The sequence below is a fragment of the Sarcophilus harrisii genome, chromosome 5 (assembly GCF_902635505.1).
Source record: "Sarcophilus harrisii chromosome 5, mSarHar1.11, whole genome shotgun sequence".
NCBI lineage: Eukaryota > Metazoa > Chordata > Mammalia > Dasyuromorphia > Dasyuridae > Sarcophilus > Sarcophilus harrisii.
Window position 1 is genome coordinate 189,440,716 of NC_045430.1, and position 16,688 is coordinate 189,457,403.

At 36.5% G+C, this 16,688-nt stretch overlaps 1 protein-coding gene across 1 annotated transcript in view; it reads right to left on the bottom strand.

Moving 5' to 3' along the window:
- DENND2A (DENN domain containing 2A) overlaps window positions 1–16,688 on the bottom strand; it is a 105,767-nt gene that overhangs the window by 44,829 nt on the left and 44,250 nt on the right. Inside the window, exons 4-5 of the mRNA XM_031939200.1 lie at window positions 3,419–3,546; window positions 1,844–1,965 (exon numbers count right to left, since the gene is read on the bottom strand). Coding sequence (XP_031795060.1) covers window positions 1,844–1,965; window positions 3,419–3,546 — 250 coding nt within the window. The remainder of the gene's footprint in view (window positions 1–1,843; window positions 1,966–3,418; window positions 3,547–16,688) is intronic.

The window sequence follows — 16,688 nt, forward strand, 5'->3', positions numbered from 1 at the left end:
AGAGGAAGAAAAGGAATGGAGCCTTTGATCCAGGAAGAGATCAGCCTGAGGACCACCCAACAGATATGCTTCCCTTTAATATACTTCTGAGATCTCATTAATGTGGGATTTCCCTCTCTGGTGTAGACTGCAACCTGTCCATGTTTTTTTTTTTTTTTTTTTTTTTTTTTTTTTTTTTTACCCCATATAATGATACTTATTTAGGTTCCCCCATACATCCTCCATAGAGGATGCCCTCAATGTCTTCATATTCTTCCTCCAGGATATAGGTTCTTAAGTTGTAATATTTCAGACTCCTTAACAAATACCTGTCCTTCTCATCCCTTTCCCCTTTTCCTAAGAGTGAGAGGAATCTAGAGATATATTTGCTGGTATTTCCCTCCAATAAAAAATAAGGTACTTAAGGGTAGATTTTGTATTTGTCTTTATATTTCCAGTCCTTAGCACAGTGTGTGGCACATAGTAGGTGCTTCAGGAGTGCTTTGATTTATTGACTGTGCTTAGTGTCTTCAGTAGAGAGGGTTAAGAATTCTAGAGAATCTTAACAATTTTCCATAATTCAAACAACACAACACTCAAAATATAATTTTAATTGAATTGTTCTAAGCACAATTGAACTCATTTTGGTACTTAATGATGTATCAACTTTTACTGTTCCATGTATATTGATAATTGGGGGATACCCAAGACACTTCAATATAATGAACCATTTAATGTCCAATTGAATGAAGAAGGCAATAGTGTTTTAAGAGTTCTAATAAAGAGACAGATCATGTGGAAAAACTTTCTTGAAGAGGTGAGCTTTGAGCTAACCTTTGAAGGATGTAAAGGAAGTTGAAAAGGCAAAGAGGAGGGCAGAGGATATTCCAGAGGAATAAGGTAAGATTGAAAACAGAAATGCTCAAGGGATGTTTGTGGGGCAATACTTTGGCCAAGACCCAGAAGACATGGGTTGGAATTCAGACCTATAACTCTATGTTAGAGACCTGCTACCCATGTGGTCTTGAGCAAGTTATTTAAATTTTTAGTTTCTACTGTAAAACAAGAGCTATTTGATGAGTTTACCTTAAGAGTCTTTTTCCTAATGTTAAATCTACATTTTAAATTTGGTTACAATAGAGGGTTTATGTAGAAATAATAATAGCTCAGATTTATATAGCACTTTAAGATTTGTAAAGTGACTTGCCTTATAGCCTTCCTCCTCCCAAAGAGTCATCCTTTATACAAAGTATTAAAAAAAAAACCCATTTGGCAAAAGTAGTCTACCCTTTCAACAAAATCTGACTTCATATGCAGTTTTCCATGGTCTCCCACCTCTTCAAAGAAATGGGAAGAAGTGCCTTCTCCTATAAGAAGGACAACTTTTAATGGGTCCTTTTTGTAAAACAATGAATATGTTCATAATGTGAATAATCACTCCTTAATTTCAGAACTTTGGGATTTAAAAATTATACTGGTAAAATTTTATAAAGGCACGTGATACAGCTAGCAGGAAAAGAAAGTTTTAGGATTTGCTTTGGCAGAGGTTAACGCACAATGATAAAATCATAGATATATCTTAGTGCTGTGATTTAAACTTAAAAAAGGACTTATAGTTTCCTTGAACATCTTATTCTCTGAAATTTGGAGAGGAGATATCATAAAAGTAGGGTTTTAAGAAGATGAATCTAATGAATCAAATTTGGGGAGTCCACCTAAAGTTGGGGAGATACTGCCACAATCCAGGTGGAAGTCTTTGGACCTTGGATGAAGTGCTCCAGAGGAATGATGAGCCAGTGGAATTCCCACACTCAAAATGCTCACCCTCCCTTCCCCCAGCCTTTGCCACGTGCTGCTCTCCTACCTTGGTGGGAGTGTCAGGGATGGAGGAGGTAGGGGACACTGGAAAGTTCAGGACACACTTTTTTCCCAGGCAGCGGCCATGTAACTCAATGTCCTCATAGGGATTCTCCTTCAGTGGTGGATCTGCAATCAAAGGCAACAGGTCAGGAGCCTCCATCCCAGTACCTGTGTCATCTTGGGCAACTCACCCAATATCTCTGAACTTATGCCCCTTCATGTAAAAATGGGTATAATAATACTTCCACTATCTATCTCACAGGGTTGCTGTAACAATGATATTTTGTAAAGCACTACATAAATGTGAACTACTATTATTTCAAATGTTCAGTTTGAACTTAGGGAATTTTTGATGGCTTTTTCTTATATTTTATGTAACTGAAACTAGTTAAGAAAATAGTCTTGAGGATCACTAATGCTCAACCAAGTTAACATCTCTTCTCTGCCTTAAATTTCCATTTTGGCCTTGTATTTCTTTTTAACTTAGTTCGTATATGGCTTCAAGGTTCCTTAAAAATTACCAGGCCATCTTTTTTACACATGATATCATAAAATAGGATTATATTTTGTTTTCTTTTTGCCCTTTAGACTGTAAGCTCCTTGAAACCAGGGACTGTCTTCTGCCTTTCTTTGCATCCCCAACACTTAATTTGATCCCTGACACACAGAAACCACTTAATCAATGCTTATTGATTCCCTGCTGAACGACTAGCCCCAGAAGGCAAAACTAGAAGTCATAGTCAGCGGGTTTTGCTTCTATATAAGGGGGAAACTTCCTAATAATTAGGTCTGTTCAAAAGTGAAATGCATGCACTGCTATCTCGTCACTGGAGGTTTTTAAAAGATGGCTGAAGATTCGTTTTTTTCTAGATGACCTCTGAATCTCTTCCAGTTTTAAGAGCCTGTGATGCCTTTTCTTTTTTCATTTTATGAAAACTGGGAAATTAAGTTTCAAATCTCATGAGATCATGTCTCCCTCCTTAACTCAGGCCCCATTTCAGCATTTTGGTTATTTCTCCTAGAGCAGGACAAAGCTTGTTATCTCCTTTACAGACATCCTCTTCCTACCATTTTGGTGCCATATTATATTTCTTTGTTAGCCTCTGATTAAACAGAGACTTATAGATCTAGATGATGATACAGATCTAGAACTGGAAGGGATTCAAAGGTCATTTAATCTACTTCACAGATGGGGAAGCTGAGGCTCACAGAGATGAGGTGCCTTGCCCAAGGTCCAGTAGTAAATGTCCAGGCAATAAGTATAAGAGGAAGAATTTGAATGAGATGCTCTGACCATTCCAGTTTTCTGAAAAAACTGGAGAATTTTTTTTTTTGGTCAGTTCTTGCAAAATCACTTTCTCCCCTTGGATTTCAGTTCCTTTCACATTTTCATTTTCTGCCTGTTCTCTCATTTACCAGCCTCTTTCTTTCATCTCTCTGACCATCCCTATATCCTTGGAAATAAGTATTTTGGAGTGAGGGCCTCCTTCCAGGCCCCCTTCTCTCTCCCACTCTCTTCTGGGCCCTTCTCCTCACAAACTGCTCTTATCACCAACTCCCCCAGGCTCCAGCCTCTTACCCAGAATGTCCTCGTAGATGTTCTCCTCAGATAAAGTGCGTGTGAGTGCCAGCTTGGTCTGTGCGTACCAGTCCACTCTGCTGCTCTCAGACGAAGACTGCAGGAGGTCCTCAAACTCATATGACTTCCTGGAGTATTTAAGAGGTAAAACGGGTGAGGAGGACGGGCAGGAAGGGAAATAATAAGAGCACAAATCAGCCCGAAATGGAGAGTATTACAAGCATGATATATTACTGCCTTAACTTCACTTCTAAATCTCATATTTCTAAGCTCCATACCTAAGGGAAAAACTTGAGACAGACCTATAATTCTTAGACCTCAGAGCAGACAGAGGTGGGTGTCTTCCATATTTCTTTCTTACAACTTATGTCTTATATATAATATATGCACATAATACCTACAATATATATTATTGTTGTTACTACTGAGAGACAGCATTGATTCACAACTTTTTTTTGTTCCTTAAACCTCTTTTCATCATCATCACTATCATTAACAACAACAGAAATGTATTATGAATCCCTGGTATAATTTAATATACTACTCATACTATTGTTTTAAATTTATTCATTAAGTATGGGCAATGACAATGATAACTTTTGACCCCCAAAGCTCCAAATCATTGCAGAAACAAACCCATAATGCTTCAAATGTGCTTATGTTTATTGTCACTGAGGAAAAATATGTTTATAACATAATCAGGCAATTATTTATTGTTTAGGTTCACTAAAAAATGTGTAGTCCAAACCCCTTGGACCCTTGTTCTGAACTCTCAAAGAGTTTAGAAACTATTAAATGAGAAGCATTTGTGTAATGGATAGAAAGTCATGAAGAACTGGGTGAAAATTTCAATTCTGATATATACTGGTTGAGTCATTCTTGGTGTATCACTTAGGGATGTTGAGATTCTTCTCAGGAAGGAAAAGGAATCTGTTAGGCAATTGAGATAGTGTGAAATTTTCATAAACTGTATTAGTAAGTATCCCAACTGGTCATGTGTGATAGGTAATACAAGTACCTCATATAACCCCAAATTTTCAATTTTTTATTTATTTATTTTTTTTTACAAATATTAGGTGATTTGCCCATGGCCCAAAAGGAAGTAAGGGTTAGAGCCAGGACACTTTCCTAACTTTCTCCCTTCTCCTTGACTGTGCTGCTGTATTTGATTCTGTGTATACCAGCCCAGTCTTGGGTTCCATGACACACCACTGTCCTAGTTCTCCAATCTTTTAATAAGTCTTTCTATGCCTTAGTTAAGCAGGAGTCCTTCTCTTTATACATTCTGTCCTTCAAAAAGTTCTCATTCATTCTCATGGCTTCCACTATCTTTATGCTTATGACTCCCAGAATATTTACCTCTCCAGTCACAAACTTTCACTTGATTTCCAAAAACTTTAGGTGTTTTTTGTTTGTTTTTGTTTTTGTTTTTTTTGGAGGCAAAACAGGGTTAAATGATTTGCCCAAAGTCACACAGCTGGTAAGTATCCCACGACTGAATCTGAACTCAGGTCCTCCTGACTCCAGGGTTAGTGCTGTATCCACTGTGTCACCTAGCTGCTTCTTCTAGTTCTTTATATCCAATTATTTATTAAACATTTCTACTTGAATGTTTTACTGTAACCTCTTTGGCTACATTGAAGTATGTTATCTTGAATTCTATTCTCAGTATATTATCAACTGAAACTTGGAAATCTTTTAATTATATATAGATTTTTTATTGTACTGGTATTTATTATAATAAAATTTGACCTATACAGGTTCTATAAGTATTTCAAGTTCAATACACCCTCAAGATTCTATTAATATCCTTATTCTTCCATTCTCTCAGGTTCAAAATATTTAATTTGGAAATAAATGAAAAAGTATTTATTAATAATTTTCTATGTGAGAAGCACTGGACTCAGTGCTTTAAATTTAGAGTTACCAGTATAAAGTAATGACAATCCCTGCTCTCAAGGAGCATACATTCTAGTAGGGGAGAAAAATATACATGGGGAATGGTGACCTGGAAAGGGCATTTTGGTTTTGAAAGTTATAGGGATAGTGAGTAAGGTCACAGGGGAGGACCAATCTATCCCAACTAGTCAAAAGTCATGAACTAATAGCTATAAAACTAGCGTTTGAGTCTTAGCTCTTCTACTGACTAGCTATAAGACTCTGGATTGGATGTTCACCCATCTTGAGTTTCAGTTCTTTCATCTGCAAAATGGAGGGTTTGGATTTTTCAAGTCCTAACACTTCTTCTCTAGATGGGAAATGAAGCTATTTGTATGTGTAATCTTTTGTCAAGTGAGTGTTTAGAAGTAGAGAACTGCTACTATGTCAAAAATGACTTCAAATAATCTCATTAGCAGTGTTTAAGATTATGTGCTTGGTTGGTAAATGGATCAAGAAAGACTAAGTTTATTTTTTTAAATTTTTAATTATTAAGCTTTGGATCCAAAAACTTATAGAAGCATAAATATTTGTACAGATTAAATTTCATTGCAATAAATATCAGTACAATAAAAGTGTCTATATAACTAAAAGATTCCCAAGTTTCACCTGAGAATCCACTTAGAATAATAGGATAAAAGAATAGAATAGAATAATCCACAATAGAATAACAGATAACATTCTCCAACATAATTTAAGACTACACAATCTTAAAGTCTGGTGAAACAGCAGATGATGTGACCTGTATAATATATGATCTTATCTGTATTTTAATGACTGTGAGATGCCATATTCCTTATCTATAAAATGAGAATGATAATAGCACCTACCTCCCAGAGTTTTTGTGGGGATCAAATGAGTTAATACTTTTAAAGTGCTTAGCAAAGTACCTGGCACATAGCAGGTAGTTAATAAATGTTTGTTCTCCTCCCCACCTTCTCATGTGTCAAATAATAAGATGCTTAAAAAAGAGTTTAGTCATTCTTCAGATATAATCCACAACATTTTAGGTAGATCTGTGATTTCCTCAACATCTTCTCTGAATGCATATCAAAATACTTTTGTGCTTTCTTATGTTTTTTAAATTAATTTTTTATTTTTATCTTAAACACACAAAAAGAGCATTTCCACAATGCAGAATATTGAAAAGGATTCTATTTGAAACCATACATTTCCAGCATTTGTTTTTAAACATATATGTATGTATATACATATACATACATACATACATATATGCATGTAAAAATTCTACATGTTACTTTCAAAAGTTTCTGCTTTTCTGCACTCCCTTCTGTTCTCTCCAGGAGAAATGTGAGGAACAGAACAAAGGTCTGTATACGACATTCACTGACTTGACCAAGTCCTTTTATGCTGTTAGTTGTGGGGAGTTATGGAAGATCATGGCAAAATGTGGTTGCCCAGAGAAGTTCATCAGTATTATGTGCCAATTCCACACTTGCTTGGGTTCTGGCTAATGGAAAATGCTCTCACACTTTCCTGGTGGCCAGTGGAGTGAATCAGGGCTGTGTGCTTGTTCCTGTGCTTTTTATCATGTTTTTTTTTCTTTTTTAAAAAAAGCTTTTGATTTTCAAAACATATGTACGGATAATTTTCAACATTAACCCTTGCATAGCCTTGTGTTTCAGATTTTCCCCTGCTTCCCCCCAACTCCCTCCTCAGATGACAAGTAATCCAATACATATAGAGCATGATATTGTCAGACATCTTCAAGGGGGATGAAAAAGGCATTAAGGTCAGCTCCCAATAAATAGTATGGACTTTGTTTGCCTCTTGTGCTAATTGTGAATCAAAATCAGGAGGACAAAGGTTCTCCACCAGCCAGCACGGCACCCGTGGTTATGGCAAATAGAGAAATTCTGAATGCTGGCGATAACATTGTTTCCCTTGGGAGTATGCTTTCCTGGAATACATAAACCGATGCTGATGTTAATGCACACATGGCCAGAACTCGCTCAGTGTCTAGGAGATTCGGAAGGTAGGTGTGAGAGAGAAGAGCTTTTAGACTACCTACCACCTGAAGGTTTACTGAGCCATTGTGCTGACAGAGCTTGGGAAACCTGGACAGTCCATCAGCAGCATGCCAGGAAACCACATCGCTTCTGTTTGAATTATCTTAGGAAGATTCTGAAGGTCACCTACTAAGGTAAGCGTCTGAGGTCCCTTCTTGCCAAGGGACTGCCAAGCAATCAAACTCTTGCAGGGATGATTTTAAATGACAAAAAGAGGTACTAGGGAGTCACTAGAGTGACAAAGTTAGAACCATGCTTTAGGAAAATCATTTTGGTAGCTCTGGAGAGGTGAACAGTAGACTGGAGAGAAAAAAACTTTTTAAAAAACTTATTTTATTTGAAAAAAAACAATAAGAAAAAAGAAAAACAGAAGAGGAATGCAAAATAAAATAAAGCAAAACAAGAAAGAACATTGTCATGTACCCAGTAGAACATCAGGGAGGATTCAAAATATATAACCATAAATTATCAGATCAAGAAAGTGTATATATATTAGTAGAAGAAAATATATTCATGAATGTCCATTTTTTCCTTTACTTCTTTGCAAATTGTTCTTTGGTTCTCTGCTGCATATCTTATTTGCTTTATTCTTTTTCCCCTTCTTATCCCCAACACAACCAACCAAGCAGGCTATAGTTAAGAAAATATATATTTATGTATGCATATGTAGATATATACATACATACATCCTCCCCCCCACATACACATATCTATCTTTCCTATCCCTGATGACTCTTGGCTTAAACTCTGCTCTATAACTTGCCTTGCTATTACTTAACCTCCCCTCAGCTAAGGATCCCTTCCTTTTTTCCCCTTCCCTTTTGCTTCTTCATCCACTCATCTCTCCTGCCTTATTTCTTTGTAGATTTTAGAGGGTACTATACCCTTCAAGGGTGTGTGTGTGTGTGTGTGTGTGTGTGTGTGTGTGTGTATAGTGTTGGCTATTGAACCCATTCCTAATATGAGGAGGTTTTCAGAACTATCAGTCCATCTCCACTCTGTGTCTATTCTTCCTTTGCACCTCATTTGTATAACATGATTACTATTTTTACCTTAACTCTGCCAATCTTTCTTTTGAGCTACTCTATTATTGATGTCAATCTTAAATATATAGTTTCTCATGTAAAAAAAAAGTTTGTCTATGTTTAAACAATTTGTCCATGTTAAGTTCTTTAAAATTGATCCCTGACATTGGCTCTTATATGTTAAAATCTCTGTTAAGTTTGGGCTTGGTTGATAAAAAATCTGCAAGTTCGCCAAATGTCCACTTTTTCTCATTCAAAATCATAGATAACTTTGCTGGATATGATATTTTTGGCCGCAGGCCCAATTCCTCCAAATGTCAGTAGATAAGATTCTAGAACCTGTGATCCTTTACTGTAGCTGCTGGTAAATCCTGCACAATTCCAATTGTAGCTCCAGAACATCTGAATTGTGTTTTTCTTGTTTCTTGGAAAAATTTTCTCCTTGATCTTGGGAGCCTCAAAACCCAGCAATAATATTCCTGTGTATTTTCCACAAAGGATCTCTTTGAGGTGGTGATTGATGGATTCTTTCCATTTCTACTTTTCCCACATGTTCTGTCATTCCAGGACAACTTTCCTAGACTACTTACTGTATTATTGTGTCAAGATTCTCTTCTTGGTCACAACTTTCTGGAAGTCCAACCATCCTTATATTCTCTCCTCTTGATCTGTTCTTCAGATCTATGGCCTCTCCCATATGATGTTTCACATTTTGCTCCATTCTCTCACTCTTCATAATCTGTTTTGTTATTTCTTGGTCTTTCATAGCTTCACTGGCTTCCCCTTGCCCAATTCTAACTTTCAAAGAATTATTTTCATCTTTGAGACTTTGTATCTCATTTTCAATCTAGTTAATTTTTTTTTAAATAAACTTGTTTTTTTTTGGATGATTTTTTTTGGTTTTTTTTTTTCATTGTCTCTCATTTGATTTTTAAATTCGTTTTTGAGTTCTTCTATAAATTCTCTCTGAACAGGGTGACATTTCATGTTACTTTTTGAGATAGAAACTTTTTTTTTTTTTTACAAAAATATTTTCCTCTGAAGATGAACCCTGGTCTTCCCTATTCTCATAGTATGTTTCTATGGTGGAATTCTTTCTTCTTTGCCAGTTCATTTTTTAAAAATAAGAGATGTTAGTATAAATACCTTTAATTGTGGGGTAGGGGGATACTGCCTCAAGTTTTCCTTCAGGAGCTCTTCACTCTGACCAGGAACCCCAAACCAAGAACCCATCCTCCTGCAAGTGCCCACAGCTAGCAGGGTCCCTGCTCCTGCACTCAGCAGGTGCTGGCTCCTTCTTGCCCAGGGCCCATCTCAGCAGCACACGGGCCTGATGTTCCCAATCACCTGAGGTTCCCTCAGTCTTCTGGACTCAAACCCTGAGTAGACAAACAGTCCAGGAGGTGAAAGTCTCTGGAGTCCCTCCCCAAACGTCAGCCACACCCAGCTAGCCCACTTTCAGCAGAGCCACTCTAGAGGTGTTTGTATTTCACACGGATTAATCCCGGCCCTGGGTCTTTCTACAGATCCTGTTGGGTTGTACCAGGACAATCCCAGTTCTGCCCCAAATCTTCTCAATTTCTCACATCTATGTTCATCCTAAGGCGTAAATTTATTCTATTTGTGGGAAAATCAGGAGAGCTTGAAATTTACCAACCTATTCTACCCTCTTTCCAGAATTCTTCCTGAGAGAAAAACTTCTAAAAAAGAAATAGCAATAAAATAAGATTGAAGAAAAAAAGGGGAAATGACATGTGTTAGAATGGTTGTGTGAAAATAGGCACATTACCACACCATTGGTAGAGCTGTGAATTAGTACAGTCATTCTAGAAAACAGTCTGGAACCAAGCCCAAAAAGTCATTAATTGTGCATGCCATTTGACCCACAGATACTTCTAGTAGGCCCGTATGCCAAAAAAAATCAAAAAGGCAGGAAAAGGACTCTTATGTTAAAAAATATTTTTGGCAGCATATTTAGTAGTAACAGAGAACAGGAAATTAAGGTGTGCCCATCAATTGGGAAATGTTTGAACAAATTACATTAATGTAATGGAACACAGATATATTACTATGGCAGTATATTATTGTATCATGATGAGAAAGATAATTTCAGAAAAACTAGGTAAGATTGAAATGAATGTATACAAAATGAAGTAAACAGAACCAAGAGAACAATTTATATAATAATAACCTAAGAACATGAAAGCATAGCACTAAAAATAGAAGGGATGTCAAAGGTACTTTGATCCATAGTAGTACGAGTAATATCATTCCTATTTTACAGATAAAGAAATTGAGGCTCATAAAAGATTAATTTATTTAAAATTAAAATTGTTTTCAATTAACAAGCCTTTTTTCATCTTCCTCTTCCCTCAAAGAAAAACAAAAATCTTATAACAATTATGCATAACCAAGCAAAACAAATGCTCACATTGACCAAGTCCAAAAATAAATATCTCATTCTACATATTTAATCCATCTGTATCTCTGTAAGGAGTTGGGTAGCATTCTCTATTTTTGGGTCTTCTGGAATTAAGGCTGGTCATTGTATTGATCAAAATGCTCAAGTCTTTCAAATTTATCATTTTTATAAATTGTTATAATTAATTCTACTAATTTTATATACTTCATTCTGCAGTTTATACAGGTCTTTTCAAGTTTTTCTGAAATCATCCACTTTGTCTTACCTTATGGTACCACAATACTTCAATGTCTTCATATTCTTGCGTAGGAGGTTACTTAACAAAATTCAGAACCAAAATTCTAATTTCAATCTTCTGACACTGAGTCACAGGAGTCTAATGTTCTTTGAATTGCTTCTTTTTATTTGTTTGTTTTTGCTGAAGCAAGTGGGGTTAAGTGACTTGCCTAGGGTCACACAGCTAGGAAGTGTTAAGTGTCTCAGACCAGATTTGAACTCAGGTGCTCCTGACTTCAGGGCTGGTGCTCTTTAACCAACTAGCTTTGAATTATTTCTTTCCCTAACTTTCTTCAAACTTCAACTCAAATACCACATCCTACATAAGTGTCTTCCTGACCCTTTTCCTACTCCTGGTGTCTTCCTTCTTCCTGTAAACAACAGCTTTGTTTATACTGCATGCCTCATCAGCTTGCTGAAACAGTATCTCTATTTGTAGGATAGCCGGAACTGCTTCTACAAAAATCAGGATGACTACAGCATATATGGATATTTTATAACTACAGTTTTCCCTTCCAAATCGTGATTTTCTCTGTGGTGGTTTCAATATATTATAGGTCAATGTAAAAAATTAAATGGGAATTATTGGGGAATATTGTGGAAGCCCCACATGACATGCAAATGACACAGAAAAAGTTTAGAAACGCAGAAATATATAAAATATGTGCATTGCATAATATTTATCTTTTAATACCCTAATAATCCAGACTTCTCTGGTACAAAGGGAAGGGCAAATATTTTTACACAGATTTTCCAGATCATGGGGGCTGGGCTAAGAGAGAAAACCAGGGCAAGACATGTTCCATATATTTATGTATATTTGTGTTATGTTATCTAAATCTATACACACACACATACATATGTATATATTACATATATGTGTGTGTTTTTGCTGACACACATACATATATATGTGTATTTCTGTGTGTGGCCATTATTTCTTGTGATAGAATGAAAAATGGTTGAAGGTAGAGACTGTTTTATTATGCCTTTGAGTCCTTAGCATTTGGCACATAGTAGGTGCTTAATAAATGTTTACTGATAGATTACATTATTGTTGATTAGATATGGATGAGAATCAAAAATATGCAGAAAGTACAGAAATAATTCTAACATCTCATAATCCTCAGAATTTGTTTTTTTTGTTTGTTTGTTTTGTTTTTTTGCCGAGGCAATTGGGGTTAAGTGACTTGCCCAGGATCACACAACTAGGAAGTTTTAAGTGTCTAAGGTCAGATGTGAACTCAGATCCTTCTGACTTCAGGGCTGGTGCTCTATCCACTGTGCCACCTAGCTTCCCCTAGGAGTTGGATTTTTTAAAGCCCAGAATAAGTTAACATTTTATAGACTTAGAAATTTTATAAATCCTTAAAATAAGATTATATTTCCATGTTACCAAAGCAACAATTAAAAAAGAAACAAAATCAACCAGGATTGTTATTTATTTTCAGGTAAATTAAAATAACAATGTGGTTGTGCATTTGATTTTTAATGAATATTTTACCCTTTCATATTCAAATAAAATGACAATGCAATTGTGAATTCAACTTAAACTAGAAGTTTTAATCTTATTATTATTATTATTATTTTGTATCATGGGCCTCACTGGCTATCTGGTGCCTTCTAAGGAATGTTTTTAAATGCATAAAATAAAAGGCATAGGGTTAAGAAGGCAACCAATTATCTTGAAATAAACTTAACAAAATATTTAAAAAACAAGTTCACAGACCTAAAGTTAAAAACCCCTAAATGACATTTAATTGAGTAAAAGCAGCTTCTGCGTAGCCATATGTTTATTTAACATCCCTACACGTGGGAATACTTGGGTAGAATATAATTTTTTCTTATTAAGTGTGGACTTTTACTTATTATTTTCAGTATTATTAAGTATATGTATGCCATAAAAAATGTACAATGAAACTAATGTTGCAGGAGTAGCCTTATCTTTGGAATTTCCTGATACTTTGAAACTTTCATTTCCCATGCTGGTTTATGTTTAATTTCCTGGGATTTCATAGAAATGAAGGGGAAGAGAAAAAGGAAGAGAAGGGAGAGAGAGGGATAGAAGAAGAATAGGAAAGAATGGAAAGAGAGGGGAGTAAAGATAATGGAAAAAAGCGGGAAAGAGAGAAAAAGGGAGGCCAAAGTTTCAGGGAGGAGAGGAAATAGAAAAAGAGAGGGAGGAAAAGAGGGTGAGGGAAAGGGAAAATGGACAAAAAGGAAGAAGAAGGAAGTCATGATCAAGTGAATTGTTTTGATGATTGATAAAACAGAATAATCACTCTAAGAAAATAAGTTTCAGACACTGTCCAAAGTACATGACCAGACCTGTAATTCTAAACCTCCATAAACTCAAAATTCTTAATCATTTCTCTTCAAACTTGGCCTGCATCAGAGAAGCCTGTAAGCTTGTGAAATTTAGGGTTTATTGGTTACAGCCATTTTAAAGAAATGGGACTATAGAGAAATGTTAAAATAAATTTTTTTAAAAGAGTAAAAAGTACATTCTTAACTCTTCTCTCCTTCCCCCTCTACTTCATTAAAAAAAAAAAAAATAATGAAACAAAATAACCCATAACAACTCCAAATGCCTCAAACCCAGGTGGTATGAAGCTAGCCAAGAAAAATTTAAACTTTAGACTGAGACTAAGCAATTCTGGCCTTGGTTTTAAAACAAAGTTTAAAGCAATTGCTAGAAACCTGGAAAGAGCAGGTTCTAGAGAAATAAAGAAAAAATTATGGAAATGGTAATTTGATGGCAGATGAAGGCACTGATGGAAAGGTGGGGCTGCTTCTGAGCATGAACCAGAAGGGTTCAACACAGGGGACATTTCCTTTGGTTTAGAGCTTAATTTGTTGTCCCAGAGGTCATCTAGTGCTACAAAATGTCTGAGTTTGAGGGTTTTATTTTGAATTCCAGGACCAGAGAAGTTAAAAAAAAATTGCTTAAAGTGACATATGTAATAAACTGCAGAGGCAGCGACTGAACCCCAATGCACTATGATTTACACCCCAGTGTTTGGATCCCATGTTAGACTACAGATGAACTGACAACAGATTCAAGCTTCCTCATCTTTCTACCATCATTGTCACCATTCCTTTCCTGTCCACTTTCAGGAAGGTGAGAAGGGAATGTTTGACTGTGAATCCCAATGGGAGCTTCTTCCTCCAGGTCATAGACATAAAGCTTCAACCTTTGTTAATTTTTTAAAAATTGTTTAGTCAACTAATCGTGTCTGATCCTTTATGAACCTATTTGGAGTTTTCTTGGCAAGGATTCTTTTTTTTTTTTTAAGTAAAGCTTTTTATTTTCAAAACATATGCATGGATAATTTTTTAATATTAACTCTTGTAAAATCTTGTCTTCCAATTTTCCTCCCCTAGATGGCAAGTAATTCTTGGCAAAGATTCTAAAGTGATTTTTCATTTCCTTCTCCAGCTCATTTTATAAATGAGGAAACTGAAACAAAAAGGATTAAGTGACTTGCTCAGGGTCACACAGCTAGGAAATGTCTGAGACAGGATTTGAATTCAGATACTTCTGACTCTGGGCCTTTACTGTCTCCACTAGCTGACCCAAAGAGAGAAATAGGAAAGCTAAAGTCACTGCCTGACTTGGAGGAAGGCACCCAATGTCTCGCTGTATTTCTGGCACTGGGGCAAGATTCAGCAACATATGGCACTGTTGTCCTGAGTGGTCTCCCTGAAGCAGGGGCCAACAGTTCAGGTGGACAGGGGGGCTTCTTTCCTTTACCCAGAGGCACTGGTCATCTCTTGGGGATAGAAAACAGTGGGATCGAGCTAGGCTCAGTCTTGGAAATGTGGGAATGTCAGGAGAATACATAGATATCAATAGATTAGGTATATATAGACTAAATATAGAGATAGATATAGGCTAGACAGAGATGTATGATATATCTATATCTAATCTATATTTTAAAGAGAGCAGAGTTTTAGGCAAGACGCATTCAGAATAAAAAAGTATTGAGTTTTCAGGCTTTGGACAATAGACACTGTTAGAAAAAGTGAGAGAATCTGTTCTTGGGATCTGGATGGAAAAGAGAGTGGATTTGAACTGGAACACGTAAGAGAACCACTAAAAACGATTTCTAAAACTAAACTCTTTATCTTTGTTTTACATACCTGTCATTTCCTAATTTGCTAATGTATATATATATATATATATATATATATATATATATTGATGTATATATGTATATATACATATATACACACACCCACACTCACCCATAAAATCCTCACGTCCTACAGGGAAGCATTTATTTACCATTGTGCTTGAGATTAGCGTGAATATTATGTTTTATTATATGAAGGGGTATAGAGGATTAGAGGGGATTATGTTTCCAAGAACTGTACACAAATAATAGCTTAGTATATTATATACCATACACATAGTGAGGTCTTAAAAAGGTTTGTAGAAATGGGAAAAATAAGCCTTATGGTTACCATTTGTTTTATGAACACTTTTGTTTGAGCTGCACAACAGGCCTGTGAAATAAATAGTCAAAGATTAGCCTGCAGGGTTTGCAAAAGCAGCTGAGCCTTGGAGATTTCGGGGTGGGGGAGAGTGGGACCTGCTGCATGGGGAGTGCTACCCCCATGCAATTGATCCCTTGCTGGGGCTGGGGGCTCTGCCCGGCCTTCCCCCAGCACTAGTTAGGGCAGGCCTTTAACCCCAATCTCCAGGCCCAGAAACTCTCCCTTGTGCTGGAGCTGAGCAGTCCCCCAAGTTCTACAACTAGTGAGTGACAGATGAGCTTGGGAGGGGAGGAGCCTTGGACCACATCTGGGGCTCATTCTTCTACCCCTTTAGCTCCTTCTCAGCTACTTCACCCAACCCTTGGGAGGAAGCTCTGAGGGACTTGAGTGGAATATCCCTCTGCATATGTCCATATTTTCCCCTAGAGACAAAGAACTGGAATTGCTACCATTCCTACCTTTCCTATGCTGACCTCACACACTCCCTGAATATCAAGCTCCCTAACTGCCAATAACCAACTCCAGCCAGGTTTTATTTTACTCTCCCTGCCCCTGTCCCTATCTTCTGCCTTTACTTCCAAGTCCAGTCCAGTTCTGGGACCATGAGCCAATGACTCCTGCCATTGCTATCGGAAAGATTGCCATCAATCTCTGGAGATTGCACTTAGCATCTCTGTAGCTCTTCATGGGTCACTATTCTTTTAGATTCTATCTCCCCCTATTAGAGCAGAAGCTTCAGGGCAGGAGCCACTTTTTTGTATTTGTATTTTTAATTCTGAAAATTAAGCACACAGTGCACATGTAGTGCCTAAAAATGCTTTTTTTTTATTCATCTGTTTAATCCATACATTTAATTACTTTAGACATCTGATGGAGCAAGACATTTGAATCTCACTATCTATGCTAGCCTCTCACTTTAACCAGGAATTCTTGACCTGAAGTCAGTGAACTGGATTAAAAAAATATATATCTTGATTATATTTTGATACATTTGATATATTATATTACTGCAAAGGAGGAATAGAGTTGGCTGGGGTCTTATAGGGGAAACTGTAGCGCTGACAATATTCCCTGACATG